Here is a 27,766-nt window from a genome sequence, read left to right on the forward strand (position 1 = left end):
TCAAATCACCTGATTTGCTAACTCTCCTCCTCAGCCACCCAGCACCCAGGGACTCCGCTAGATTTGCAGAAGCCAGATGTGATCAGGAGAAAACTTGAAGAGGCTCAACAGCTGCGTCGTGACATTGAGGACTTAAGGACCAGCCTGTCAGACAGATATGCCCAGGACATGGGGGAAAACTGTGCCACACAGTGAGGAGTGCCAGGGAGGATCTGGGCTGCTGCTAGCCTTGCCAGAATGTTTCTGCCCTGGCAGTCCTGCCTTCTGCTGCTGCACCCTGAGGGGAGAGCCTGTATCTGGGACCAGTGTTGTGAGAAGTTTTGCTGTACACTGGCTTTGTCTTATTTGGTTATGTTTCACCTGTTATCTTAACTCACTCTTAAAGGTGGAGTTACTAATTAACCTTTTTGCAGATTTAGCTGATAAAGTTCTCACAAATTGTTCCCAGCCCTAACCTGACATCAGAAGCAAACAGGCTGCTCACCTCCCCTCTCCATCCTCCAGAGTGGATCCATGTTCATTCCTACTCCATACCTTGGTCCTGCTGATGCTCTATTAAGAGAAGCCTAAAGGGTTAAATAGGAGTAGCAACCTTTTGAGAGTTCTCAGGCTCCGTGTATCAGCCTTTCTGGGAACTCGGCTGGCTTTCTGGGGTTTCTCAGGTACCTGCTTCCTCAGGGCTGTTTTTCCCACAGAGGCCTCAGGGTTATCCACCCCGCAGCAAAGTCTCCACTAGGATTGCTAGCTTGGGGACTACAGCAGGGCCCCTCAGCCTGCGAGCTGTGCCATCTTTAACAGGAAAAGCTGTTTAGGTACCTTGTGTCCCTGGAGCCCTCAGCTTGTGGTCAGCATAGCCTTTCTCCATTGCTTGGGCCTTCTGGGTAGCCCATTGGGGTACCTAAGTGCAGACTCCTCTATGGTTGCCCTGTGGTTCTTGGGTTGGACAGAAGTTCCCCTAGAAGGCCACAGGGCAACTGTCAAGTCATGAAGCTCACCCCTTCCCAAGGCTGGGGCCTGTAGCTAGCCCTCTGATTTGTGCCTCTAGTTTGGGATTGGGAGGATTTCCCTTGATTGCCCTGACCTTGAGAGTTCAGAGCACCTAGTATGAGTCAGTGCTAAGGTAAAGTGTTCAGTGTTTCCTGGTGTTTTGTGTTTCTCTAGGGCCTTTGACCTTCAGCTTTCTGGTTTTTCTGATTTAGGGATCCTGATTTAGGGATCATCTCAGTTTTGTCTGGTTGTTGGGCCAACCCTCAACCTTGTCTAGTTTGGAGTCAAGGGCCCTCTATGTATGAGGAGCAAAGTAGTTCAGGGGTGCAGAGGCAGCCATGACAGGACTATTGCTAAGCCTCTGGGTTGTTTAAAGACCCCTGGACCTCCAGGGCCCGAGTGGGCCTTGTTACAGGTGTTTCACACGTTGGCGTTTTATTTATGGAGTGGCTTGCCTTTGGGAGTAGCCACACCTGGCTGGCTACCCCTCAGCCTCTGGGCTCCCGCTCTAAAACCAGGACTTCCTGGTTGGTTTCCACCCTATGTCATTGGGAGCCCAGCCTCCGTGCTCACGGGTATTTTTCTTCGTAAAGTTTATAAAGTTATTTATATGAATCTTTGTTATGTCGACTGGTTTGTATTGCCTATTTTGATTACAGAATAAAACATTTAACAGATGCTTGTTTCCCTTGCCTCCCCGCACCCTTACCCACCCTAGACTAGGTTATAGTGACTGTAGGCAGATCCCGCTTTGTATCTGAATCTCTTCCCACTTCTGCTTTCCCTGTGGATAGATGAGGTCTCTGCTCACACTCTGTTGCAGGGAGCACCCCCACCAGTCAGCTGTCACCCAAAGGTGCAGCAGACCTCGCAGAAGTCAGCAGTTTCTGGGTTTCTGTGGCTTTGAGGAAGTGAAACCAGATAGGCAGTGAGCAGCGGGATCATCTTCCTGGACCATTACCTGTGTAGTAGCCCTGGAATCCTGAGGGGCTATATTGAACCTAGCAGCTCGCTCCAAAGTTGGGATGGGTGGTAAACTCCCTTCCACCTCATCAGCTGATTTCTTTTTTTCAAGACAGAGTTTCTCTGTGTGTCCCTAGCTGTCTTGGGACTCCCTCTGTGGACCAGGCTGGTCTTGAACTCAGAGATCAGTCTGCCTCTTGCCCCCAAGGGAAAGGATTACAGGAGTGTCATTTGCAACATCACTCCAAAACCAGCTGTGGATCTCTATCAAGGGCCACCAGGAGCCAGGCTCTCAAGTCGTGCCACCAGCCTTTGCCCCCACACACTAGTGAGCTGTCTTGTCCTGCAGCTCACCTCGTCCATCTGGCTCCTGCAGGGTGTGGCCCGGTCTTACAGCCACCACCCTTTCTTGTCAGAGCCTGTTTGAGTAGAGCGGTAGGTGTTTTAGAGGAAGTGTCCTTCCTGGCTGCACTGACCCCCAGTGTTCCCCTCACCCCCCCTTCCCGCTCTTGGCCCCAGAACTTGAAAACTGACCCCCACCTTCCAAAGTTCCATGCCGAGCTGCACTGTTAAGAGACCTCCCGGAGAGGGTGGGACAGCGCTGGGCACTGGACTCACATAACCCTGGGAGACTCGGGGAAGCTTTCAGCCGAGCCGGCCGTGATTCTGCCTGCCTTCCCAGCTCTTTCTGCCTTTCGGGCCCTCCCCGGCCACACGCTGTGAGCCCCGGCTCAGGAAGGGCTGATGGGGTGGCCAAGCATTTGCAGAGGACAGGGGTCTTCCTTGCTCCAGGCCGCAGAGCGGGGAAGGGAGGGGGCCTCCCGCGCAGGGCGTTGCCGTGCAGGCCCCGCCTTGCCCGCCTACGCAGCTCATTGGTTCCGAGCGCAGTGACTCGCGGGCGGAGCAGGAAGGAAACCGCTCCTAAAGCGCCGAGGCACAGCCGCTCCCACCGTCCCTCGGCTGGTGTGCGTATCCCTCTTCCAGCAGCATGAGTGGCCTGCGCGTCTACAGCACGTCGGTGACCGGCTCTCGTGAAGTAAGTGTGTGCCTGGGGTGGCGCCCAGAGCGGGCGGGCCGTCCGCGACCGGCTCCCGGGAGCCGCCCCCACGATGGAGGCAGTGGGGTGCCGGGTATGGCCTCCCAGGTCTGGTCCGGGGTCGCGGCCCAGCCTAAACCCCTCCAGCAGGGAATCCCTCAGCATCCCCAGCATGAGCTGTCCACACTCACCCCCCGTTATGGGGCCACCCATTCTTTTGCACCCCATCCCACCCCCGACCTCCGTAATCCCGCTTTCCTTCCACCGTGAGGCTGAGGAGGAGGGTATTTCTCCTGTAGGCCTGCTCTGGCGGAGTCCAGCTTCCCTGTCTTGCCCAGAACTTGATCGTCTTCTCTGAAACTCCTGTAGTTCCCCTGTCATCCGTAAACCCTTCGTGGCCAGAACTGCCCACAGAGTGGGCAGGGCGACAAAAGCTGCTCACACCGGACCAGAGCTCCTCCATAGATCCTCCAGCCTGCCTGCCAACCCTGTCAATCCTCCACCCCTAGATCAAGTCCCAGCAGAGTGAGGTGACCCGCATCCTAGATGGGAAGAGAATCCAATACCAGCTGCTGGACATCTCCCAGGACAACGCCCTTCGAGATGAGATGCGAGCCTTGGCGGGCAACCCAACGGCTACCCCACCCCAGATTGTCAACGGGAACACCTACTGTGGGGTATGAGGTTTGGGGTCTGGGAGGCATTGGAGTACTGCAGCCAGGGTCAGGCCTGAGCGAAGCATTAGGGTCCCCTGCATCTGCACTCAGGTCCCTACCTCCTTCCTCAGGGCTATGAACTCTTCGTGGAGGCCGTGGAACAGAACACACTGCAGGAGTTCCTGAAGCTGGCCTGAGTCAGGATGGTCATAGTCCTGACCCAGCTCCTCATGGGGACCTTGAAGGACCTTGTGACCAACTCCCTGTCCTTCCTAATCTTCTGACCTTGGAGTCTCTCCCTAAAAACCTGGGCCCTTTCTGTAGCCTCCTCTCCTTCCTTTAGAGGCAACATTCCTTACCAACTTGTCTCAGAGATTGTCTAAAGCAAAGCCACCATGCTGGCTGTCCCTAGCCAGGCCTTGGGGCTACCTCCCTGTCTGGCACTGCCTGATGGGTGTTTCTGTCGGTTCCATCAGCCAGAGCTCTGCCAAAGGCCCCGCATTCCCCTCTTGGAAGCATCCTAGAGACAATTAAATGCCCATTCCACTTGTAATGTCTGTCTGTTTGTGTCCTGGCAGAGACAGGTGGTTCTGCTGGTACTAGAATTGTGCTAAAGGGTTGGTTGCCTCTACGTATGTGTGTGTGTGTGCAGCATGCTTGACTCTGTCTGTTAGCACGTGACCATGGTGGACATGAAGTTTCTGGATATGGTGGCTAAGTGACCCTGTTTCTCATGCAGGTTCTGTCCGTCTGGCTGCTTGACATTGAGGGCGGCTACACCCAGGGCTCCCCGTGTTGGAGCAGACTGGTTCAGTGTGGGTAGGTTATGGGGGCGCGTACAGCTGCAGTTGTATTAGATCGAGTGCTTGGGGGTGGTTGTGGCAGTGGTTTTATGCACAGTATGGAAAATTATCTACATGAGCTTGTGGATCTACACACATCTGGCTGTCTTCAGAGCCTCACCCCCAGTGAGGCTCCCCTGCCAGCTGAGACAGAGAATGTCCACCCGGCCACTCCCTCCATTGGATCCACTTAGCACAACTTGGGAGAAAAGGAACTCAGGGGACAAAGAGTAAGTGGCTACGCCAGCTGGGGCTCCAGTTACAGGCCTGAGTGGCTATACCACCCCTCCCCCCAGCCCAGCCTCCCCCTCAAGACAGCCCTGTCTAGAGAGCCTTGCGGTGCTCATAATGTCAGGGGCGGCACTTTATTCAGGACAGTGAGCCTGGGCCGGGGTGGGGGCCAGGGCCAGGGCCAGGGCCAGGGCCAAGGCCGAGGTTCGACGGTGAGGCTTTTACTCTTGGAGCCCGTAACAGCAGCGTTGCGCTGGGAGCCAGGCCTGCAGCCTTCAGTGTGACTGTGTCGTCCTTGTAGACCGTGGGTGGGAAGGTGCTGAAGATCTCAAAGGTGGCCAAATCCGTGCCCCTGGGTGTCCATCAGAGCACATCAGGCCAGGCCAGGGGGCCAGGGACCCTGCAGCCCCCAGCCCTGCCCTGGACCCACCTGGCATGCGCTAAGAGCTTGCGCACATCGCCAACAGTGTCCTCGGGCCGCATCATCAGTAGGAAGGCCTGCTCCCCGTTCTCAGATTTGATGCGCAGCATGGTGTGCAGAGGCACAGGCGTGCTGGGAGACTCCAGGCTCCTGTAGGTCGAGCCCCTCAGTGCTCCGTTCCTTTCCTCTCTGCCCAGCCCTTACCTCCACCGCCCGGCCCTCACCTCCGCCGCTCAGAAGTCAAGGCAGGTGTCTCCACTACAGTCTCCTGGATCCGGCCAGGCAATGGGCAGCAGTTCTGGAAGGCAGCCACAGAGAGTGGCTGGAGCCTAGGTCCCTCCACCCTTAGACAAGACTGGCTCATTCTTGAGCAAGGATGGAGGAGACCACCGAGCCAGAGATCTGGGGTATTCTGTGTAAACTGGGGCTCCGGAAGGCAATGTCACCATTCTCCCAGTCCAGTGTGGGAGACAGACCCACCCGGTTGGTGGCCAGGCGTGGGGACCTAACCTAGTCAGTCAGGGCAGACACCCAAGCTGAGACTGAAGCATGCAGTCATCTGAAATGGAACAGGGGCCAGGACGCTCCCCACAGCACAGCAACCCTGACCAGCAGGAATCTGACAGGAGGGGGACGGCTGGGAAGCTGCCAGCAGTTTATAGCTCTTAAAGCAAGGAGCTGAGGCAGGCAGGCAGAGAGGAAAAGTTAGGGATGGAGAGTGCAGTGATACAAAATGGACCGTCAGTGCCAGCATAGTGACCTTGGCTTTCTCCCAAGAATCCCCAGACAGTTCCTGCAGAGAAGGCTGCTGAGGGCATATGGCTAGCAGGAACAGAAGTGAGGTGGGAAAGCCAGCACAGCGAGGGCGTCTGTAAGACTCAGGTGGTGGGCTGCAGGAAGGAGCTCGAGGGATGGCCAGAATGGACAAGGTAGCATGGGCAAAGGAAACTGGGATCCAGGGGTGTGAGGCTCGGCATCCCTTTTTTGGGTGGAGACTTGACTTGGGAAGGAAGACTGGGAGGTGAGACAAGATAATGAACTCTGAGCATCTGAAAGGCCTTCGGGACAATCAGCAAGGAGTGCCTAGGCCAAGCTCCCCAAGGACATGACCTGGGCCTTGAGCTCATTATCCCACCCTGTCAGCTGTAGCCAACCCAGCTGCCCTGTGGGGCACTGCAGAGTCCTCACCAGCTCCACAGAGACACGATACAATTCTGAGGGTCTCCTTGCCATCCTGGTCTTTACCTGGGGCCTAAAGGCCTGAGCCTCCTAGCAAGAGACTGTAGGCTGAGCCAGGGTTGTTGACACAGTTCCTGGAGAAGGCTGGGTAACGAGGGCTGGCCTCACCTGCAAGGTGTCCCTGATGGGGCCCCGGATGTCAATCACCTCGCCTTGTCGGATTACACACTTGGGAAGCCTGTTCAGAAATTTCTCCGCAGTCATCCGGGAGCCTGCGGGGAGGGCATTGGGAGCCTTGGCCCAGGAGGGACTCTCGGCACTGGCGGAGGCTACCTGGAGCTTGTCCTGCCCAGCCCCTAAGCCACCCTCGGGGCCCAGCTTACCTGTAGGATCCTCCACCCTGTCCATGGCCTTGCGCATTTTGCGGCCCACCACACGACCCTCACCTGGGAATGGGCCCAGCCCATCCTCTGGGAAGACCTGATTGCGCAGGTCGCTTACCTGGCAGGAAGAGAGGGCCACAGAAGTGGGGAGCCCAACTCTCCAGCCCTGCAACCTCACCCCAACCCCTGCTTGCCTGGGGGCCTCACAGACAAGCCAAGGGATGGTCTAATACAAGAGAACCACAGTTCATGCTGCTATCACCTCAGGCCCTATTTGCGCAAGTCACCCCTCCTTTGTGTAGTAGCTGAAGCCATAGTCCTAACGTCCCCCCACTGGAAGCTGATCACACCCGAGGGTATGAATGTCAGGAGAGCACAGAGGCCCTGCCTTGTCTAGCCTGTGCAGACTCCATCACTGTGGGTCACCACAGTTACCCTGCCAAGGTACCGTTCAAGACTATCTTGACAGGCACCTCAAAAACCCCCAGTCATGACTCACGCTATCTTGTGCATCATGGTGGCACACACCCTTGCTGCGGAGATAACCCGCCTCTGGAGCCTGTTGCCTCCTGGTCCCCATGATGACAACCTTCATCTCACTCAGCCCTGGCCACAGAGGGGCTCATCTCCTGTCATTGCAGCTCAGCCAGCTCTGCCTCTTTTCAGTGTTTGCAACTCATGCCCTGCCTTCCACCCCAGGCCTCCTGGGGTGCATTCTGGATTCCTCAGGAGCCCCAGGTTCTCCAGGTGCTGAACACTAGGAAGGGTGGGCACAGTAGTGGTCCCAGAGCCAACGCTGTACCTTCAAAATGCCAGCAGAGGGGGGACTGGGGAGATGGCTCAGTGGTTAATAGCATCCAGAGGTCCTGAGTTCAGTTCCCAGCAACCACATGGTGGCTCACAACCATCTGTCCTGGGATCTGATGCCCTCTTCTGGTGTGCAGGTGTATGTACTCATACATAAAATAAATAAATCTTAAACAGAAAAGGTGCCAGCAGAGGGCATTCTCTGATGCTCAGCTTGGGAGACCTCAGGCCCTGACAGCATCCTAGTCCCAAGCTAGCCTCGGGCTCTCCCTCCTGCAGGGCATCCTGAATGGGTCCCCTGAGCCGACAGCTGATCCCTGAGGAAACTGTTATCCCCATTCTCTCCAAAGCCACACAGGAGTGCGTGGGTTGAGGAGCCGCTGCTTACCTTAAAGGGGACTCCATCAGGATACAGTCGCTGGAGCTCTGAGGGAAAGAAGCCGTCCAGTATGTCCCGGAGGCAGCGCTGCAGGAGTGAACAGGCAAGGCCTCTGTAGCTGTGCTGCGTCATGCTAAACAGAGCCTGCCACCTCAGGAAGCCATAAGCCCTAAGGGGTGGGGCCTGTGTACTCCGTGGAGGGCAAGCTAATACTGTGAGCTGCCCCCCCTCCGGGAAGGAGTGAGCAAGCATGGGTTCCCGAGCGCCATCCTACCTGTGTGGTGGGGTCGTAGAAGGGCCGGAAGGGCCCGTCAAACATTATAATGCCGTTCCGGTAGAGCTTCAGCGGGATGGGCTCCAGGGTGCGGAGCTGTGCCCCACCAGGCACGGGTGTCACCTGGCTCTCTCCCTCCACCACCAGCTCGCTCAGATCCTGCAGACTAGCCAGCAGCCTGTCGAAGTCCACCTCAGGGGGCACAACAGAATCCCCTGGCAAAAGGGGTAGATGCCCATAAGCCTCCGTGGCTGCGGTGTGGCCGGGCTCCTGGGGGTCCTCCCATGCGGAGCGGAGGCCTCGGCGGATGCCCCTCCTAAAGGCGCCAGCCGAAAGAAAAGGGTCACTGCACTAGATAACAAAGACAGCTAGCTGCCTTTTACTGGCTGTAGCCTTTGACCTTGAGCTCTGGTCCACGTAGCCTTCAACTAGACATGAGGGTGACCTCAAACTCCTTCTGACCCTACCTCCACCTCCCAAGTGCTGGGATTACATGAGTGTCGCCCCAACCAAGCAGATACTTACTGTGTGTCAGAGGCTTAATCTCCATCTCATCTCCACTGACAGAGCCCACACTGTAAGGGCCTCACTCCCGTTTTCAGAGATGGAAACTGAGGCCAGAGTTTAGCAGCAGCTTTGCAATACCCAGCATTAAGAGCTGATACTAGAGCAGATACTAGACCTGTGGTAGGCACTGAATTGGCAAAGCTCCAGCTCTGGACCAAAGCTTTCAGGGTTCAAATCCCAGGCCCTGCACGTCTTCCTGTGTGGCCTTACCACAACGCTCTGGGCTAGAGTGGGATGCCGGCAGTGTTGGCCTCACAGGGTGGCTGTAAGGTGCCAAGGAAATTGCCAAGTGAGGGCCAGCCTGAAATAGCCGGAACTGTCCACATTGAACCATTGCTCACCAGGTCTACCCTGAGGCTGGAGGCAGAGGCTCTTAATCTCCACTTTCTGCATGAGGAAACTACCAGAAAAATGAAAAGGGACGTGCTCCAGGCCACATGGCAAGCTGGAGGACTTAGGACGGCCGCATCACCAGGGAGAATGAGGGTGGGACACCCGGCCGCCAGGGTGTGGGGAGAGCTGCTGGCCAGATGTTAACTGTTTCGGGGCAGCAGACTCCTGAGATCTCTGCCGAGTCTCTGGACTCTGGGAACTGTTGCCTACACGTCTGTGCACAGTGGAGGGTTGTAGGAGAGGAGACCAGGACAGCCATGAAGGTGCCAGACAAGAAGGGTGGCGGGCAGGGGGGCAGCAGGGCAGCTGGCTGGGGTCAGTTAAGTGTTCCTAGAGCGTATGCCTCCAGCACACAACTGCCCGTGGGCTTCCTGACAGCTGTTCTCCCTGGGACGGCTGGGCTGGGGAAGGACGTAGGTCAGGGCGCAGGGGGTGCAGCTGCTCGGGCCCCGAACGGAAGTACTGGTGCAGGGGCTTGTGTTTCCTGTTGAGTCTGCAGCCACTGAGCCCGTAGGCCCTCTGCAAGCGCTCCCTTCTCCCCGAACCTGGCACTACCTGAAGGGCTGTGCCTACCCCTCCTGCCTCTGGGCTTCCCTGTTTCGTGCGCCGCCAACAGCCCAGATTACAGGATGCTGGAAACTGACCCTGGCCTCGTGATGTGGAGCAGGCGCGCTGCCAACTCCCTGGCCCCACAGTGGCACTTCCTCAACAACTGCCTTCAGAACACACTGAGAAACCTGAAAGAGAATGGCCCTGCACCTCTTCCCATAACTTAGGAGAGTGAGCTCTGCCACAGAACGGCGCCAGCACTGCCATCCAAAACAAGCCACGTCGCGGCCAAGGCCTAAAGGATAAACAGGATGGGCAGCGGGCTAAGAGGACAGACCGGAATCCCTGGGATGGTGCAGAGACACTGATGGCAGCTTTGCTCGGAAGACCGGAGGGCCGGGCTATAGGCCAGCCACAGAGCATTTGCATAGAAAAAAAAAAAAGACGTTGAGGAAGAGACAGAGGGAGCGAAGGAAGCGGGAGACCGGGCACCCAGCGAGAAGGAGCTGCAGCTCCAGCACAGGGCAGAGTTGTAAGCCAGTGAGGCCTTGCCAAATAGTTCAACGGGAGCCTTCATCTGGAGGGGGTGTGGCGGGAACTCCCACACAAGGCAGCTCGGGCCAAAAAGCTAGTCCTGTGTTGGCTCAAGCCCGTGGGGAGATGTGCCCCTTTAGTGGAATGGGGAGGCGGGAACCCTGACCTGGCAGCAAGATCGTGCCCAGTGGACCTGGCTTAAGGACTCTTTGAGGGAGGCATTTCAGTTCCCATTTTACAGGTGAGGAAATTAGACCCTGTGAGGTATCATGCTCCTGGTCATGCAAGCCTTGCAGGGCCTTTGTGACTCAGTCAGCTCTCGGTGGCCTTGTAGGTGGCAGCTGCTAAGTGCCACAGCTACCTGAGAATCCCTTTCTAGGAAGGATCACAGTGCTAGGGGACACCTTTGAGGCTTCATGTCACTTTGGGAGTTTGGTTCTGTCTTTGGGACAGAGCCTTATGTAGCCCACAGTGAAAGAAGCTGAGGAAGACCTTGACCTCCTGACCCTTCTGCTTCCCCATCCCAAGTGCTGGCCGGCCGTCTCCCCTTGGCACTTCTTTCGCCCTCCAGAACCAGTTAGGGCTGCTGCTTGTAAGCTCTGCAGCAGCCCTAAACTTTGACTTCCTCTTATGTACAAAGAGGGCAGTAACTGGGCATGGTGCACACCTCCCAGCACTCAGGGAGGCAGGGGAAGGTGGATCTCAGTGAGTTCGAGGCCAGCCTGCTCTACAAAGACAGTCCAGGACAGCCAGGGCTACACTGAGAAACCCTGTTTCAAAAAACAAAACAAAACAAAAAGAAGGTAGAAACAGCCTGTCTCAGAACTGTGCCACTGCTAGGAGGGGTGGCTGTTGTGATTTCCCAACTTTCGTGGGCTCAGGCCACACCATGCCCCACCTTCTCCAAAAACCTCGCCAGAAGCCCCTGGCCCTCCTGCGTGGTTCTTATAGTCCCTGAACCCGTTTTCTTGGCCCTTGTCACACACTCGTGTCATTTTGTGTGTGATTATTTGCCTTTCAACTCTTCTGGGTACTCCCTAGACACGGGTTAATGCACTGAACCCCTAACCTGGCCCGTGGGGTGCCCCAGAAGCATCTGCTGACCCAACTGTCCACCTGTATATTTGCCTGCCAGTATGTCAGGAGCAGCGTGGCTCTGTTAGCTTCTGAGAGGCCTGTCAACACCATCCCAGGGTCCTGTCCTTCTTAGGCTCATACCCTTCTTAGGCTCATACCCAAGAGGAGTCAGGGAGGCCAACAATGTCGACAGCAGATACAAAGAGCCCCCACTGCACTGCAGAGCCCACAGCAGGCCCGGGCCCTGCTGAGCTGAGTGGCGCCCCTCGCAGGCCTGTTGGAAGGATAACTTGCTGCTTTGGGGCTGGAGATGATCTACCTCTCAGGGGCACCCCCAGCCCCACCCATAGCCTCTTGCATCAGGAAACAGCTGCTGTTACTCTGCCAGCCAGGCCCACCCTGGCCACTTACCTGCATGCCCTCTGCTGCTCAGAGGAGCCCCAGCAGGGAAAAGCTCTGAGGATGGTTCCCCACCATCCTCATCACCAGGGCAGGTTTGTCCTGATGCCTGCTGTTGAGCTTAGGGTTGTCCGGGTGGACAAACAGTCCCAGACACCCCAGGCCTCGGACCTTTCTTGCGCAGGCTCACGTAACTGGACTGTGTGCCAAGCACTGTGCTGCAGGCTCCCGGGTATCAGCAGCGGAGACAGTGGGTTCAGGTCCTGCTGGCTGCGCCCAGCACACCTAGCCTGAGACTCTCAACCCCTCACTCCAGCACAGCCCTTCCCAGGGGACGCCGGCACAGCTCCGGGAACAGCCCAGGTGGCTAAGGCGATCTGCTGGAGGGGCCAGGGCTTGAGGCAGAAGCCAAAGTGGGCGGAGAAGGCATGCCTACCCGGGGCTAAGCCAGGGCAAGTCAAACAGGCTGCCAGTGTGGCCTCATCGTAAGACTCTGAGAAGCGCCAGGGACTTGGGAGTTGGGCAGAAGACTAGGGGTGGAGGTAGAGACCTAGCAAGAGACAGGTGGGTGATGTGGAGGAAGGTGGGAACTTGAGGAAAGACAGAAGAGTGAAGAGACCAAGTCTACTGATGTGACCAAGTCTACATCGTTATTTTGTCTCAGAGGCCCAACACCTGCTGTGTGCTGCGACCAGAGCAGGACCATCCCTGGAGCGCTTGGCACCGCAGCCAATGCGATGTTCACACCCTGCTGAGAGGCTGGGGGTCCAGCTGGGGGTTACACCCTTCCCAGGCCTCTGTTCTACTGGCCCCCTTCATGGAGAAACTTCCTACGGCAAAAGTTCTCCATCTAGAATATTCTAATCACCCCCTTTGGATAAAAGCTGATGTTCTGTCTCACTTGCCCCTGGGTGCCCAGAAATGAGCCAGCAAGAAGCCAGCGCTGGCAGCAGAGGACCCCAGGGACAGAGGCGGGCAAGAGGGCAAGACAAGAGGAAGTCCAAGTCGGAAAAGCTTCTAGAAATGTAAAACATTTCCTCAGCTGGCAGGAAGAACTAAGGCCCCTACCGCACTGAAAGGCCAAAACAACAGAAAAGCGCAGAGGGCTCTGCAGCCAGGAGCTCCAAGACGGAAGGCAACCGTCGTCTCCACCGGCTGCTTTACCTCAGCAGCACATGGCTTCACAGCCAGACCTGAGCTGCACCAACAAAACAGAGCTGGGGTGCTGCTTTTACAGAGGGGTGCTGGGGGAGGCGCGCAGGACAAGGAGAAGGCATGGTCAGAGAGCAGCCCTGTGGCCTGACCCCTCCCCCACCAAAGGCAGTAGAAGACACCTTCCGGCCAGAAGGAAGGCTGCTCTCCAGGACGGGAGGGCCAAATGGCACGGACCCCACCTACCATGAGGTGGGCTCCAGGGGCAATGAAGAAAACCTCAAGCATACTCCCGGTACCCACAGCCACCCGTTGTGGCCTCAGTCCCTAGAGACCCGTGATCAGAGCGCCACCCCCTGGCCTGCTTTGGTCTTGCCACAGGCCTTGCGGAGCAGGGCCTCAGACCACCTCCCATAGCCCCAGCCACAGCTCCCTATCATCTCCTCATAGCCACGCCCCAGGGCCATCTGACTCCTCCATAAGTCAAAAAGGCCAAGGACCCCACTTCCCAAATCCCTTCTCTGTCTCCTCTGGTCCTCCCCGCCAGCAACACCTCGTCTTCTATCAAATGACTGGGGCCACTTCCCAGTGGACTTTCAATGCCCTCCATTCAATAGCCTTCAGACACTCTGCCTTAGTTTGCTATAAAATGGAATATCCTTTGGCCCATGCCAAAGCTGTTTATTCAAAAAACTTTGGAAGCTGTAAAAAAAAAAAAAACAACAACAAAAAGTTGGGCATAGTGGTATGCATACGCCTTTAATCCCAGCACTGGGAGACAGAGGCAGGAGGATCTTTTTGACTTCCAGATCTACACGGCAAGTTCCACAAGAGTTCAGGACAGCCAGAGCTACAAGGTAAAGATGTGTCTCAAAATTAAGAGGAAGAAGGAAAGAGAGAAAGAGGGAGGAAGGAGGGAAGGAAGGAAGGAAAAAAGGAAGGAAGGAAGGAAGGAAGGAAGGAAGGAAAGCAAAGCTCAAAAAGTACATAAATGAACTGTAACGCTCTTTAAACAAGGGCGGGTGTGTCCAGGGCAATAGAAGGTAGGACCATGCTTCTGACCTGGGGTTAAGAAGGTGTTTGGATGCCTGGAGCTGAAGTCACAGGAGGTTATGAGCCACCCAAAGTGGGTGCTGGGCACTGAACTCAGGTCTGGAAGAGCAGCAAGCCCTCTTAACCCTGAGCCATCTCTCCATTCCCTGTGTTTGTTTTTTGAGACAGGGTCTCTTGTAGCCCAGGCTGTCCTCAGAACTGCTACATAGCTCAGAACAATCTTGAACTTCTGGTCCTCCTGTCTCTTCCTCCGGGGTGTTAAGACTGCAAGTGTGCACCACCACACCCTGCTTAAAGGGGCTGGAAAATAAAGCCAGGGCCTTGTGCACTAGGGGTAAGCACCTACCAACTGAGCCACATCCTCCGCCCTAGAATCTGGGGTTTTATCCAGAAAGGCACTTCTGACGTCAACACTGTTGTCATCTTCTAGAAAGCCCCCTTGGGAGTGAAGCTTCCAGGGCCCTTGTTACCTTCAAGGCCCAGGAAACAAGAGCATGACATGGCAGGAGCGACATGACTCATTTGCTCCTTGCAACCCTGAGGGTGAGACTGTGTCCCATTTTGTTGATGAACCTGAGACTCAGGGAAGGGAAGTGGCTTGCCCAAGCCACAAGCCACCCCTGAACAGGTGGTGGAGTAGAAATGAGGGTCTCAGCTAGGTTCCAGAGCCACCCTGAAGAAAATGGGCCCTATGGCAGAAGCAACTCTATGGGTCTGAATTTAAGGACAAGGTGGACTGTGGGGGAGAGGGACCCACTAGATGTCAGTGAGGGGAAAAAAAAATGAGGCAGAGGCAGGTGGATCTCTGAGTTCAAGACCAGCCTGGTCTACAGAGCGAGTTCCAGGAAGAAGGCATCAAATGTCTAGTAACTCTGGGTCTCTGAGGCCCTTGGCTAAAGAGCAGGCAGACACTGAAGTGAGACTAGGGAAGGAGACCTTGGCTTTTCTTTCCATGGGTCAGGGGCAAGGTGCTGGGTAACTGAGCACCCCCCACCAAACCCCAATGCTGGGATGCCAAGGCTTGAAACAAAGGGCCTCTGGAAGAGTGGCAGGCCAACAGGAGGGGCCGAAAGAGGCCCAGGAAGGATGCTCTACTCTACCTGGCTTCCAGAACTTCTTGGCTGTCATCCAGTCCCGATCATCACTTTCACCGCCTTCCTTTCCCTCTGAGTCCTCCTGGTCCATGGGCTCGCCCACCCACTGCAGGCCATAATCACTGAGGAACCGCTGTGGGGCACAAGACGGGAAATGTGCTGTGGCACCACCTGCCCACCTCCCAGTCTGTCCTCAGCCCAGAGTGGCCTGGACAAAGAATGCGCCGGAAGGCCCTGGCTGTGTCCCGCCTGTGACCTCCTACAACAGCAGGCAGGATGGGGATGTGACAGCAACCTGTCTCAGTGTGCTCAGGGAGACCCCTCACGTCAGCACTTAACAGTACATAACTCAAGAACTCCATAAAGCTGGCTGCCACAGCTCTGGGACTGTGTGGGTCTGGCCTGAGCATGGGGAGGAGGGAGGGACAGCTGCTCCTCAGAAGTGAGCCTCCCCCTCTCTTTCTGCCACACTAGACTCTAGTGTGCGTGTGTTCGTGTGTCTGTGACTCCAGGCATGTGCAGGTGCACATGCGCAAATGCACCTGTACATGGGGGTCAGAGGACAAGGCTGGTTGTCATGCCTCTTCAAGCACTGTCCATCTTGGCGCTTTTCAGTCAACAGCCTGGGCCCTGCCTGGATGCCATGGCTGGCCAGGAAGCCCCAGGGACGCACCTGACTCGGTTTCCCTTGGTCTGAGATGATTAATCGATGAAACCATTCCTGGCCTTTTAAAAAATGGGTGTAGGGACAGAACAAAGGTCCTCGTGCTTTCAAGGCAAACACTTTCCTGACTGAGCTGTCCGCAGCTCAGGAAGAGTTGTCTACACACTGTACTTTCTGTTTTGTTTTTTGACAGGGTCTGTGTAGCCCTGGATGTCCTAGAACTTTCTTTGTAGATCAAGCTGGCTTCAAACTCAGAGATTTGCCTTGTTCTGCCTCCCAAGTGCTGGGACTAAAGTAATCTGTTTCTGTGACCGCTTTCTTCTCTCCCGGTCTTTGCCAGCCCCTCTGCTCCACAGCTCTCGGGCCTCCTTGTGGTGCGGTCACCAACTGCCTGCTGTTGTGAAACCCTGGTCCATGCTGTCGTCACCGCTTTCAACATGGCTGGTTCTCTTCCCACTGCATGTGTGACTGCCTCTGCCATCCCTATGCCCATTCACCAGCCCTGGCCACACTCTCTTTTACAGCTCCTGTCCACTCCCACATCCGTAAGGACAGGGCCCAGACTTGCACCGAGCGTGCCTCTCGCCTCTGAGCTCGCCCTGCTCCCCACCATGAAGACATGCGGTGAGCGTTACATTCCACCTGTGTGGACCGTGCTGCAGCCCCCCTGAGCCCAGACCTCCGCTACCTCAGCAAGCAGCACCCCTCCACACCTGCCATCTTCCATGGGCCACTCCTGCTGTGCTACCCACAGCAAAGACCACGGTGCCACTCCCACAGCACCCCCCGACCATTTCCGCCAACCCATGTCATGCCCACACCCTAACCCAGGACGCCATGGCCTCTCCTCCCCACCTGTGTCCCAGACAGAGGGCGTCTGCCAGGCCCTCTGCTGAAACCTTCGGCTCAGTTCTTACCCCTGCTGTTGCCACACCCGCTGCAGTTAGGCCTGTCTACACAGCTGGCTTTCCAGCCTCTGCATGCCTGTTTCCCTCCCATTTCTACTCCCATCCTCCTGTGCAGCTCCTCGCACCCAGCCCCAACCACACTCTCCTTTACGGCTCGTGTCTGTCCCCGTGTGCACAAAGACCCCCTCCGAACAGAGCCCATAGCGAGGCCTCTGTCCTGGCCTCTCTCGTTCTCCCACCTCTTCTCAGCCAGAGTGCTGTGGCAGGAGCCTTCTCCCTGCCTAGACCCCTCCCAGGCCTCCACCATCACCCCAGCGTGCATGGCTCCTGTAACTTACTATTTCCACGCTCTCATAGCCTTCTGTCTAGTCGCATATGTCTCTCTGCTTCTATAGACTGTCAGCCTCATGCATGTGGGGACCCTGTCTTTCTGTACAGATGACACAGCCTAATGGCTGGTGGTGTCACCCACCAGATACTTTAGGTTTGTTCAATTCATGACTCAGTGGGGTGAGGGCACACCTTTAGTCCCGGCACTCAGGAGGCAGAGGCAGAAGAATCTCTGAGTTTGAGGCCAGCCTGGTCTACAGAGTGAGTCCCAGGACAGCCAAGGCTAGAAAGAAAAACCCTGTCTCAGAAAACAAAACAAAACAATTAGTGAACCGACACACGTGTGAAAGGTGCACGCTGGAGCTGGGGGTGCACTGGCTGAGCTGTGCCCTTGCCCCATAGGCTGGCACATTCCCAGCAGACGGTTCAGGCACAGCTGCGGCTGTCACCCACAGCCCCAGATCTGAGCAGGCCTGCAGTGCACGGGAGCTTTGGAGACCTTTCCGTTTGGGCAGAGAGAGACGCTACATTCCAGAAAGGACTCTGCGGCACCAGCCCTGCGAGGCAGGAGTGGGCCCTGCTGGGCACCAGTGCCTCCAGCTCAAGTCTTGCAGCTTGACCAAGATTCTGAGTGGAAGAAAAGCGACTGTGGTGACCAAGTCATTAGGCAAAGAAGTCATGGCCGGAGGCAGGGGGCCACCTAGCTCTGTCTGGGGTGAGCCGTGCGCCCCTCATGGAGTTTACAGTCCCACAGGGAAGAGAGACGAGGCACTAGGAAGGCAGACGATGATGAGCCTGCACCGGTCAGAGGTCAGAGAGGCTTCAAGGAAAAGAGTGAGAATTCCTCTCCAGGGGGAGGCAGAAAACAGCACGGGCTAGGGTCCTAAGGTGAGAAAGAGGTCAGCTAAGGGACCCGAGGGAGGCGAGGTGGCTGGAGAGCAGAGAGGTTCTGGATAAGAGAGCAGGGGCTAGCCACAAACCTACCATGAGTTCCTGGGAAGACAGCCAAGTGGAGTAATGAAGTCTATTAAGCAAGAGGGGGTGTAGTCAGGGTTTGCTTCAGGTCCAAAAGAAGTAGTGTGCCATGGTGCCAGATACCCTCCCAACCCGGCTCTAAACTCTGGGTCAACCCAGAGCAGGGCAACAGGAAGGGCCCCTGAAGGGTACTGAGGAGCTCTACTGGCAGCTAGAGACCAGGGCAAGCGGCCTGGCCATCCATTCCACAGACCTCGGCCTCTCACCTCCATCTCGCCAACCTGCCGTTGCAGCTGAATGCACTGTGTCTCTAGCTCCTCCTGCCGCCTCAGGGATGCACTGTCTCCTGGGGATGAGGCGGGAGAGTGATTCTGCAGGGGCTCCACCCTAGGGTCTTCAGGACGCTCTGAGAACTGCCCCTGAGCCCTGTCTCTCCACCCTCTCCTAGCCCGGGTGGGGTGGGGGAGGGGTGCCTGAACTGTCTCAGGAGCCACTCATCCCTGCATCCCTTAGCGTGGCTCCTCCGGGCTCAGGACAGTGCAGTCTGCACATGAGGCACTGGGTAAAGTCTTGTCCTCCCTCCCTACCCCGGCTCTGTGTGATGCTTTTGGAGCCTTGATACCCAGAAGCCACTGTCTAGGCCTCCACGAGCCATGGACCCCAGCAAGAACTTCTCACCTTGCTGCTGCTGCTGCTCCTGCTGCTCCTGTTGCTGCTGCTGCTGCTCCTGCAGGGTCTGCACCAACTCTTCCAGGGCCAGGATCTTCTGGTCCTGAAGCAGTGAGATTCAGGGTGAGAAGTCCTGATGGGTTCCGGAGCCCCAGAGCGTAGAAATGAGATAAGCTTTGGCCCTTCCGATGGGAAGTTCCACACCTTTCGTCTGTGGACGGGCATAAACCCGTCCCTACCAGGCTTTGGTACTGTGCCTGCGCCTGTGCCTGAGCTGCAGATAAGCCCCACCTCCGACAGTCGCACTAGTTGAGAAATACAGAGCCCCGTGTCTTGGGCCCAGTGTCCCACTTGCCACCTCTGCTCGGCTACCCGCTAACTCTACCCAGCCCGCATTCTACCAGCGTCTGCCCTCTGCTCAATTCATGGGGGCCATTCCCAGGTCGTGGCTTGCCATCAAAACAGGCAGCTCAATTTGAGGAAACAGTCCTCCCTGGCTGTCTCCTGCCTCAGGTCCTACCTTAGCCAGTAGCTCATTATTCAGGACCTTTAACTGATTCTCCATGTCCCGAAGCTTCCCAGGCAGGGGGGACATCGGCTCCAAGTCATCATTGAATGGTAAGACTGTCAAGTGGACAAAGTTTCTAGTGTCCAGGCCTGGATTGGAGGCTAGGATGGAAAGGGCTGGGGAGGGAGAGAAGCACAGGAACAGAAACAGCAGGCCCAACGGCAGCTAGCTCCTCCGCCACGGGGCGCCTGAAGCTCTTTACCCAGAGCAGCGTGTGCAGTCCTCACAGTGGGCCGTGGCGTCAGTGGGCTTCTTCATGAAGGTGGGTGGGGTGCCGTAACAAGCTCCAGGTGTGTATATTGGTGGTGCAGTATACAGGCCACATCATTTAAGGGGTGTGTGTGTGTGTGTGTGTGTGCACTTACATACTCCCACGCACACACATGCAGAGGCAAAGGACGATGTTGGGTGCATTCCTTTACTGATCTCCACCTTTGTTTTTTTTTTGGGGGGGGGCTGTCAAACCTAGGGCCATATGTGTGTTGGATAAACACTGAGCCTGAGGACTGCTATCTAGGGTAGGGTGGCTGGTCAGAAAACTCCCACAAGCCTCTGACCTCTAATGGTGGGGGTCTTAGGCATACACGGCCATGAGAGGCTTGTATGCAGGTGCCGGGGACTTGAACTCAGGGCCTCTTTTGTTCACAGGAGCATTTCTCCACTCGGCCCTCTCCTTGCCATCAAGCCTGGTGACTTTAGTTGGATTCCTGGGACCCACAGGATGGAAGGAGAAGAGTGGTCTTTGATACATACAATACAGACTCACCCTGTGAGTGCACACACAGGAACACATACACACAAAGTAAATAATCACCTAACACATCTGTAGCCTGCAACACAAGTCATATGACTTTGTCATATGGGTAGACTTTTCGTCCCAAAACTCGGGAGGCAGAGGTACGGCATCTCTGTGACTTGGGGCTGGCCTGGTCTACATAGTGAGCTCTGGACAGCAGGGCTACATACTGAAACCCTGTCTCAAAAGAAAATAAAGTGGCTAATGTCATTGTTTTCAAAGGTTGGAGATGTTCTAAACTGGGATAAACATTGCAACAATGCGTGAAGCCTTACTGCCTCTCGGGTCCCAGATCGGGGGAAAAATCATGCTAAGAGACGTTTTAAACACAGAACTCACAGGTGTTAGGAGGGCTAGTGAATTATTCGTGCTCAGAAGTGCAGCAATAACACTGTTTCCTTATTATTAGCGGATGCATGAGCGCTGGTTAGCTGTGGATGTCAGGATCGCTGCAAGTCACCTCTATTGCTCGTGCAAGAGAAGCCCTTTTATGCACGGATCTCTGTACAGCTGAGGGGGAGGTGACTACGGGTGGCATGCCAGTTGCTGTGAAGTGGGAGGCACTGTACTCCTACCTCAGCTTTTCGGTACAGTCAAAGTTTTCCAAAATAAAGGTTGGGATCTGGGGGGTGATGATGGAGCACTTTCGTCCCAACATAAAGTTCAGGATCATCCTTGGCTACACAGTGAGTTTGAGGCTGCCCTAAACTAGATGAGACAGTGCCAAACCCTGACCTCTCAAAAAAAAAAAAAAAAAAAAAAAAAAAAAAAAGGAAAGAAAAGAAGAGAAGGCGCTAAGAAAGCAAGCAAGGAGAAAGACCCTGGGAGCAAAGGGTGACTGAGAGGCCATCCAAAACCTAGCCAGCACGGAGATGCTCTGAGAAGGAGGCAATGGGGGCAGGGGAGGTGACTGCTGTGCAGAGAAATGAAGCATGAGAGGCAGGTCCTTGGCTGGGTGCACAGCAGCTGGATGTGGAGGGGAGAAGTGGCCAGAGGAGGTACAGTCCCTATAGAGGTGAGGGCTTCGTGGCCACTCCCATCCCAGGCTAGGCAGAGGAGATCCTGGCTTTGTCACTCAGTCTCTGTGGGACTTGGGCTAGGCAAGTCCCATCTCTTCTACTTTGATTTCCTGCCAGTGTCAAATGGAGGGGAGTCTGGTCCAGGAGCACCTGGCCTTTCCCCCGCTGCCCTTCAGAGTGGTGGCCACTGCTCTGAGTACCCTGTATGATGGCGAGGGCCCCCGCCAAGTAGCATCTCACCAAGTCCTTATAACAGGCCAGCCTGTTGCTCTCCTTCCCGGAGCACACAGGGAAGCAGGGGAAGTTAAAACTGCTGTCACAGCTGGTGAAAAGTTCTAGACTTATTCCCGACTTCCCTTGATCCCACCCGGGGCCTGTCTGCCCCCTTGCCCTCTGTCCTCATCCCACTGTAGGCAACTCCACACAGCCCTTCGAAGACACAAAGTCAAGTGAAATGGCCTCCTCCTAAGGAACTCGGCCCTTTTTGGAGCATGCAGATAAGAAAGCAGACGGCCAGCTAGAAGCTGAGCTCTCCCTTCAGGATCTTCACTCTCTGAGCCTCAGTCACAGACCTGCTGACATCACACATGCCTTCTAGCCACAGCCTGGCCTGGGGCTTGACCAGACCCTCAACTGTGGCTTTAGGTTAAACCTGTCCTGGACGGGTGTGGGATGCAGGCACTGGGCAACTAGCCAGGAGTGGGAGCAGTGCCTCGACCCAGTGGGTGAGAGTAGATGCTGTGGCTCAGAGCCTCTCCTGCTGCTGAGAGCAAGGGGGACCCACACCCCGTCAGCCCTCTGTTCTCACCTTCCCTGCCGACAGGGGCACCAATGCCTCCATAGCAGGAAGGGATCGAGATCTTTTCTTCTGTGTCTTGCGCATCATTCACCATGTCCACCTCATTTTCTACAGATAGGGACACCCAGGTCACAGCCCAGAGAGCACTCTGGCCCTGGGCCCTGGCCAAGATGAAACAGCTCATATGCTGCCCCCAAGTGCACAGTCGGGTCAGTGCTGAGGCCAGGGCTTCAGGAGGGAAGGCTACAAGCCAGAGGCTGGGGTCTGCACCTCTGGTCTTCCCACAGTTTTGAGGTACCCATAACCATCTTCTATTGGGCAGAGGGGATCTATAGTAGCCTGGTTATCTCTGCTGAGGGAGCAGGGCAAGGGGGCGGGAGCTGAGGAGTACAGGGAGCAGGCAAGAAGCCCAGTCTCACAAGCCCTCAGCATGCTCTTTCCCTAGATGCCCAGCTGTAAGGAGACGTAGGCAGGTGAGAGGGGAGGGGACACAGGGACTGGGTACACACTTACCATCTCCGTAGATTCTTATCCCTCGCCTCCTGGGAACCCAGGCAGGAAGAAGGAACAAATACAAATTAAGCTCCTTGGAACGCTGCCAAGGGAAGGTTCCAGGCCCCATGCAAGGCTCAAAGAGATAGAGGTTAAGCCTCTGTCTCCTGAACACTCCCACCCCCAATCTATACTTAGCCAGGGTGAGCCAGGGGACGTGTGGTACGATGCCTAACTCCTCTCAACACAGAAAGATGGGGGCACTGCAGGGCTGCTCTGGGCTGGGCGGGAAGATCACAGCCTCCAAAGCCCACGGGGCTGGCCCTGGCTCCTCTCTGAGGTACAGTGGGCCCCGGCCTTGCTGCTTAACCTCTCTGCACACCCTTATCTTAGCAAGACCCTACATGTGATTAGAGAAGCAATGAGGAAACAGGAGGCAGGAAAGGCTTCTTTGGACAAGGATTGCTACAAGATATGAGACCCTGGCATTTAAAAGAGCCCGGCACAGGGCCTGGCTCAGGCTGGCAGGGCCAGTGAGTGGACAGTGAATGACAAGCCGTCAGCCACCTCACAGGGCCATTCCTTATAGAAAGGCTCCATCCAGTCTTTGGTCATTACAAACCAGAGTTTCCAGGAGGCATAAAGAGAAGGAAGGCAGACACAGAGAACCACTACCTGCTCTTTGCTTTCCCCAAGATACTAGGAGTCAACTCTCCTCTGGTGAGGGAAGGATCAAGGAGGAGACCGGGCTGGGGCGCAAGGACCTAGAGGCCAGCTGGCTCCTTACCCAGGATTTATAGGCTCCGGCTCTAGGGGCACCTTCCGAGTCTTGCTAAGAGAGGCCAGAGGTGAGCTCATCGCTCTAGTTTCGAGGCTCGCTGTCAGGAACTCCTGAGAGGTAAGAGGGAAGTCAGTCCTTGCGGACGGAAGACACCCAGGGCTGCAGGTCAGGACAAGCAGGCCTCACTTCTCCAACGCAGGGCTGAGGTTCGCACATCTGCTGGCTCTTGCGAGTCTCTGCTTCTCTGCTCTGATCGTGGAAGCCCACGCCTGGTGGGGTGCAGGGCCTACAACTTCCCCAAGCTTTGAGTGTGGGCACAGGCTGCCACCCAGCACTAAGCCAGGCACCTCCTCCCCTCCTGCCAGAACCCAGGTGCAGGGACCACCAGGGGCACAGCCACGCAGCACGGAGGCCAAGCTCCTAGGCCCTGGCACATGCTTTGCTGCCCAGCGTTACATGCTTCCTCCCATGTAAAATGTGCATGGTCTCGGCAGCTGCAAGGCAGGTGACTTGGGGGGGCTCAAAGTCCCAAAGCATTCTGCCCAGTGTCACGCTCAATTGAAAGCTGAAATTGTGGCTGAAAGCTGAAAGCTGAATTGTGGCTGTGTGAGGTCACTGTCATTGGCACATGGGACTGACACTTGAATACGCTCTTCCAGTGAACAACGTACGTGTGCGAGCCAGCTGTAACTGAAAGCCACCACTCTGTTCCTTCCATAAAGTGACTAAAGTTTAGCAAGCCTAGAGCCAAAGAAGGGATTTCCATTAGAGATAGGCTAAATCTAGGCCTCTGGAAATGTGACGCTGGCCAGCTTTTGCCAGCGTGACACAAGCTACAGTCATCTGGGAAGAGGAACCTCAACTGAGAAAGTGCCTCCGTCAGATTAGGCTGTAGGCAAGACTGTGGGCCTATCCTTGATGGATGCTTGATGAGGGAAGGCTTTCTGCAGCCTCCTGCAGGCTGGGCCACGCCTGGGCAGGGAGGTCTTGACTGGACAAAAAGCAAGCTGAGCAAGTCATTGGAGTAGGCAGGTCTCTCGTGGCCTCTGCTTCCGTTCCTGCCTGACTCCCCTCCGTGCTGGACTGTGAACTGGGAAGTAGGAGCCAAATAAACTCTCTCCTCCTTGAGTTCCTTTTGCCCAGGGTCTTTATCACAGCCACAAGAAAGCCAAGGACAGCTGAGCCTGATACTCTCCATGCTGCCTGGAGGTAGCCTCCGTCACCTTCTTTCTAGAGTCTGGGACTCACGTTCCCTCAGAAGGAACCAGAGTTCCTTCACCCCAGCGTCCAGCCTCCTCACCATACCCGCTGCATGTCTCCGAGGGTCTGGGCACCCTTGGGCTTTACGTGGTTAAACAGGACAGCCCTCAGTGGCTCCCTTCATCGATGCCCACAAGCTAGTGACATGCCACACCTCTGAACAAACCTCCTCAAGGGCGCCTTTCTCCCTTGAATTAAAAAAGCTCAAAGCTGGGTATGGTGGTGCATGCCTTCAATCCCAGCACTTGAGGAGGCAGATCTGTGCATGCTCCAGGCCAGCAGGGGGCTACAAAGTGAGATTCCATCTTTACAAAAAGAAAGAGAGAGCGGGGCGTTGGTAGCTCACACCTGTAATCCCAGCATTCAGGGAGGCAGAGGCAGGCAATTTCTGTGAGTTTGAGGCCAGCCTGGTTTATAAAGCAAGTCCAGGACAGCCAAGGCTATACAGAGAAACCCTGTCTCAAAAAATTAAAAAGAAGAAGAAAAAGGAGGAGGATGAGGGGGTGAGAGAGGGAGAGGGAGAGGGAGGAGGGGGGAATAAAATTGCCATGGGTGCTTTGGGCCTGTCTGCCTTTGAGCTTGTCCACCTGACCACACTGAAGACAGTCAGCAATGTCCTGAACACATGGCTCCCTGTCACTAGCCTCCCCTTCTGGAATGGTCTCCTCCTGTGAGCCACACTCTTCCCACAATCACAATACAGCGTGAGGGCAGGAACTGACTGTTTCTGTAATCTGGTGTGCAGGCCGGTACCATCTGATCACAGGGACAGAAAGGGTTTAGCCACCGCCATTGAGATGCAGGCCTTTCCTATCCCACAGGCATTCCTCCTGCAGCCTGAGTCATCCTCTGCCTCCTCACTAGCCTTGACTGCTGGCAGCTACCATGGTTCTGTCTCTGAAATGTTCTTTCTTTCTTTAGACAAGGTCTCAGTATGTAGCCTTGGGGGGTCTAGAACTCAAAGATCTCACCTGCCTTTGCCTCCTGAGTTCCAGGAGTAGAGAAATGAGCCACCATTCCTGCTCAGCTCTGGAATTTTCTTTGAGAAAGTAACATAAATGAAGTCATATAAGATATAATCACCCTCTTTCTTACATGGCTTTCCTGAGACAGACTTCATACACTTCACCATTTCAAAGCATGAAATTAAGAGTTTTTTTTTTTCAGTTTGGTTTTGGTTTTATTTAGGCAGGGTTTCTATGTAGCCCTGGCTGTCCTGGAACTTGCTCTCTATACCAGGCTGGCCGACCTCAAACTCAGAGATCCGCCTGCCTCTGCCTCCCGAGTGCTGGGATTACAGATGTGGCCACCGTACCCTGCTTTTTTTTTTTCTTTAATATATTCTAAGAGATCAAGGTCAAGTCCTCAGGCTTGAAAGGCCAGTGCTCCCCCAGCTAGCCTATCTCCCTATCACCCCTTGTTATTCTGATTTCACTGTACAACCCTGGCTGGCCTCAAAGTCACAGAGATCCTCCTGCCTCCTCATCCTGAGTGCTCAGATTACAGACAGGAGTCACCAAAAGATCCTGTAAAGCCAAGGGTAATAGTGCACACCTGTGATCCAGCAATGGCAAAGGTGGGCTCAAGGCTAGCATGAGCAACACAGCAGGCCAGTCAGGGCTACATGACAAGACCTAGTTAAAAAACAAACAAAAACCTGTACACGAGCTTGCCCTCGTCCTCCTTCCAGATCCGACCCCATTTCTTCCAGCCAACCCTAGGTAGCAGCTAACAGATCTGCCCACTCTGGACATTTCACCTAAATGACACATAAAAATGGCTAGAATCTATACAGTGAAGGGTAATGCATAGACTGTGTGAACTATGTTATCAGCAAAACTACCACAGGAAAAACAAACTTCCACGATCAAATCCAACACTGTCCCACACACTCAGCTCCTCCATCTTCCTCCTTATTTATTTTTCTCCCTCATCACTCTCACTGCATGGTTTTTCTCTCTCCTTTATTCTCTCTCCATCCTATCGGCTACCAGACCCTTCAGATTAAACGCTGCAATGTCTCTAGCAGTGGGTTCTTTTTCCCAGGCCACTGGATGCAATGCTTTGGGAGCTATTCCATTGCCGTTTTTAGTTTTACTCTCATCTAATCTTCTGGTGTACTGCTCTGGGCCCTGAGGCTAAAGCCTGAAATAATGCCTTCAGTCTGGGAATTTCTCCTGGACAGGGCTGTGCCTTCTCTTTCCCCTTGCAGTTTCAGGACTGAAATGCTAGGCAAGTACTCTACTGCTGAGCAATCACTGAAGTCCTTTTAAACTTGTTTTTAATTAATTAGCATTTTCAGGGCTGGAGATTGGATCCAGGGCCTTACAGATGCTACACAAGAATGATACTGCTGAGCTATATCTATGGTTTTATTCTTTTCCTGAAGAGGTTAAGAGTAATTGCTGCTCTTGAAGAACCTGGGTTTGGTTCCCCCACATGGCAGCTCACAACCCTCCTGTAACTCCAGTTACAGAGAAGCTGATGCCTTCTTCTGGCTTCCTGACATCATGCATGCATGTGGTGCACATACATACATGCAGACATACATATGTACAAAATTATATATATATACACACACATATGTGTGTGTGTGTTTGTGTGTAAAGGTCTTTGCCCAAAACGGCCTTGAACTGGCTCTAAAGTCCAGGCTGACTTGAACCTGTGATCTTCCTGTTTCAGCCTCCTGAGTAGTTAGGTTTACAGACCTGCAGACCACAAGCCCAACCTTCTATTTTGTTTAGTTTTTTTTTTGTTTTGTTTTGTTTTGTTTTGTTTTGTTTTGTTTGAGACAGAGTCTCACTCTGTAGACCAGGCTGGCCTCAAGCTCAGAGGTCTCCTCCTTCTGCCTCCCGAGTGTGCAGGAGCCACCACCACTCCTGGCCTTGTTTCAATTTTTTAAATTCTGAGGCAAGGTCGCGCTGAATTGCCCTGATTGACCTAGGGCTAGCTTTGTAGCCAGATGGGCTTCGTACCCTGCAATCCTCCTGCCTCAGTCCCTACATACAGCACAGGCGTATGCCACCCAAACCGACGAGGGTTGGAAGGTACGGTTGTCACCTCCGGTGACAAACGTGCCCTGTGCCTCTTCATCTTGAGGACCGAACCCAGTGCTGTCCTAGGCGGCCATCCCTCGACAACACCTGGACTCCGTGACAGCCGGGCGGCGGCGCGCCAACCTCCCAATCCCCTGCTGGGCGCGCTTGCACGGGGGAGGCTACGGTGCCCAAACCCCGCCCCAGGAGCCCGCCGCCTGCTCTGCCCCCACGGGCGGGCACGGGGAGCAGGGTCCCCACTCCCCTCCTGAGCCAAGCCACGCAGGTCGCCGGCCCTCGGAGTCCGGGCGGGGGGCCCGGAATGCGGGAAGACTTGGCGGGGCAGAAAGACTTGGAGCCGGGACTCACCACAGGGCCAGCGAGCCGTCCCGCAGGGCCGCCATCTTGTTGTCTCGGGGTTTCCCAGGCGACCAGGACCGGCGCACTTCTCATTGGCTGATGCCTGGAGGACCTCTGACGAACCACGAAGGCGG

The 27,766-nt window shown here is 55.3% G+C and overlaps 3 protein-coding genes across 12 annotated transcripts in view; 2 read left to right on the top strand and 1 right to left on the bottom strand.

The window, feature by feature from the left end:
* Cep85 (centrosomal protein 85) overlaps nucleotides 1-1,664 on the top strand; it is a 41,543-nt gene extending 39,879 nt beyond the window's left edge. For both annotated transcript variants that reach the window (XM_021643395.2, XM_060379339.1), the window contains exon 14: nucleotides 35-1,664. In XM_021643395.2, coding sequence (XP_021499070.1) covers nucleotides 35-195 — 161 coding nt within the window. In that variant the 3' untranslated portion in view covers nucleotides 196-1,664. The remainder of the gene's footprint in view (nucleotides 1-34) is intronic.
* A 1,163-nt stretch (nucleotides 1,665-2,827) lies between these two features.
* On the top strand, nucleotides 2,828-4,195 carry Sh3bgrl3 (SH3 domain binding glutamate rich protein like 3). Its single transcript, XM_021644276.2, has 3 exons — nucleotides 2,828-2,986; nucleotides 3,496-3,663; nucleotides 3,774-4,195. Exons 1-3 carry the CDS (start codon nucleotides 2,939-2,941, stop codon nucleotides 3,837-3,839), a joined length of 282 nt encoding a protein of 93 aa, XP_021499951.1. The 5' UTR covers nucleotides 2,828-2,938; the 3' UTR covers nucleotides 3,840-4,195.
* A 399-nt stretch (nucleotides 4,196-4,594) lies between these two features.
* Nucleotides 4,595-27,736, bottom strand: Ubxn11 (UBX domain protein 11). 9 transcript variants are annotated; one of them, XM_021643444.2, is made up of 15 exons: nucleotides 27,642-27,736; nucleotides 22,984-23,087; nucleotides 22,218-22,246; nucleotides 21,714-21,812; nucleotides 19,043-19,146; nucleotides 18,532-18,625; nucleotides 18,120-18,199; nucleotides 14,983-15,109; nucleotides 8,159-8,373; nucleotides 7,894-7,971; nucleotides 6,699-6,816; nucleotides 6,484-6,587; nucleotides 5,361-5,434; nucleotides 5,146-5,286; nucleotides 4,595-5,067 (listed from the first exon to the last, which is right to left on the bottom strand). In XM_021643444.2, the coding sequence occupies exons 1-15, from the start codon at nucleotides 27,723-27,725 to the stop codon at nucleotides 4,854-4,856; spliced, it is 1,665 nt and encodes a 554-aa protein (XP_021499119.2). In that variant the 5' UTR covers nucleotides 27,726-27,736; the 3' UTR covers nucleotides 4,595-4,853. The 9 variants fall into 9 exon arrangements, with proteins under 9 accessions (XP_021499119.2, XP_060235324.1, XP_060235323.1 ...); XM_060379341.1 differs by having other exon boundaries at nucleotides 18,120-18,196; nucleotides 19,043-19,206; XM_060379340.1 differs by having other exon boundaries at nucleotides 19,043-19,206.
* Nucleotides 27,737-27,766: the final 30 nt, after the last annotated feature.

Source organism: Meriones unguiculatus, chromosome 3, assembly GCF_030254825.1.
Source record: "Meriones unguiculatus strain TT.TT164.6M chromosome 3, Bangor_MerUng_6.1, whole genome shotgun sequence".
Taxonomy (NCBI): Eukaryota; Metazoa; Chordata; class Mammalia; order Rodentia; family Muridae; genus Meriones; species Meriones unguiculatus.

What these genes read in the sequence shown, in the direction of transcription:
- Sh3bgrl3 (XM_021644276.2), top strand. Translation starts at nt 2,939, where the DNA reads ATGAGTGGCCTGCGCGTCTACAGCACGTCGGTGACCGGCTCTCGTGAA. An exon ending in CGGTGACCGGCTCTCGTGAA is followed by an intron (nt 2,987 to 3,495) that starts GTAAGTGTGTGC and finishes CTCCACCCCTAG; the next exon opens with ATCAAGTCCCAGCAGAGTGA. An exon ending in ACGGGAACACCTACTGTGGG is followed by an intron (nt 3,664 to 3,773) that starts GTATGAGGTTTG and finishes CTCCTTCCTCAG; the next exon opens with GGCTATGAACTCTTCGTGGA.
- Ubxn11 (XM_060379340.1), bottom strand. Translation starts at nt 27,725, where the DNA reads ATGAGAAGTGCGCCGGTCCTGGTCGCCTGGGAAACCCCGAGACAACAA. An exon ending in GGAGCAGCAGCAGCAGCAAG is followed by an intron (nt 18,200 to 18,531) that starts GTGAGAAGTTCT and finishes CCTCATCCCCAG; the next exon opens with GAGACAGTGCATCCCTGAGG. An exon ending in CAAGAAGTTCTGGAAGCCAG is followed by an intron (nt 8,374 to 14,982) that starts GTAGAGTAGAGC and finishes CCCTTTTGCCAG; the next exon opens with GGGATTCTGTTGTGCCCCCT.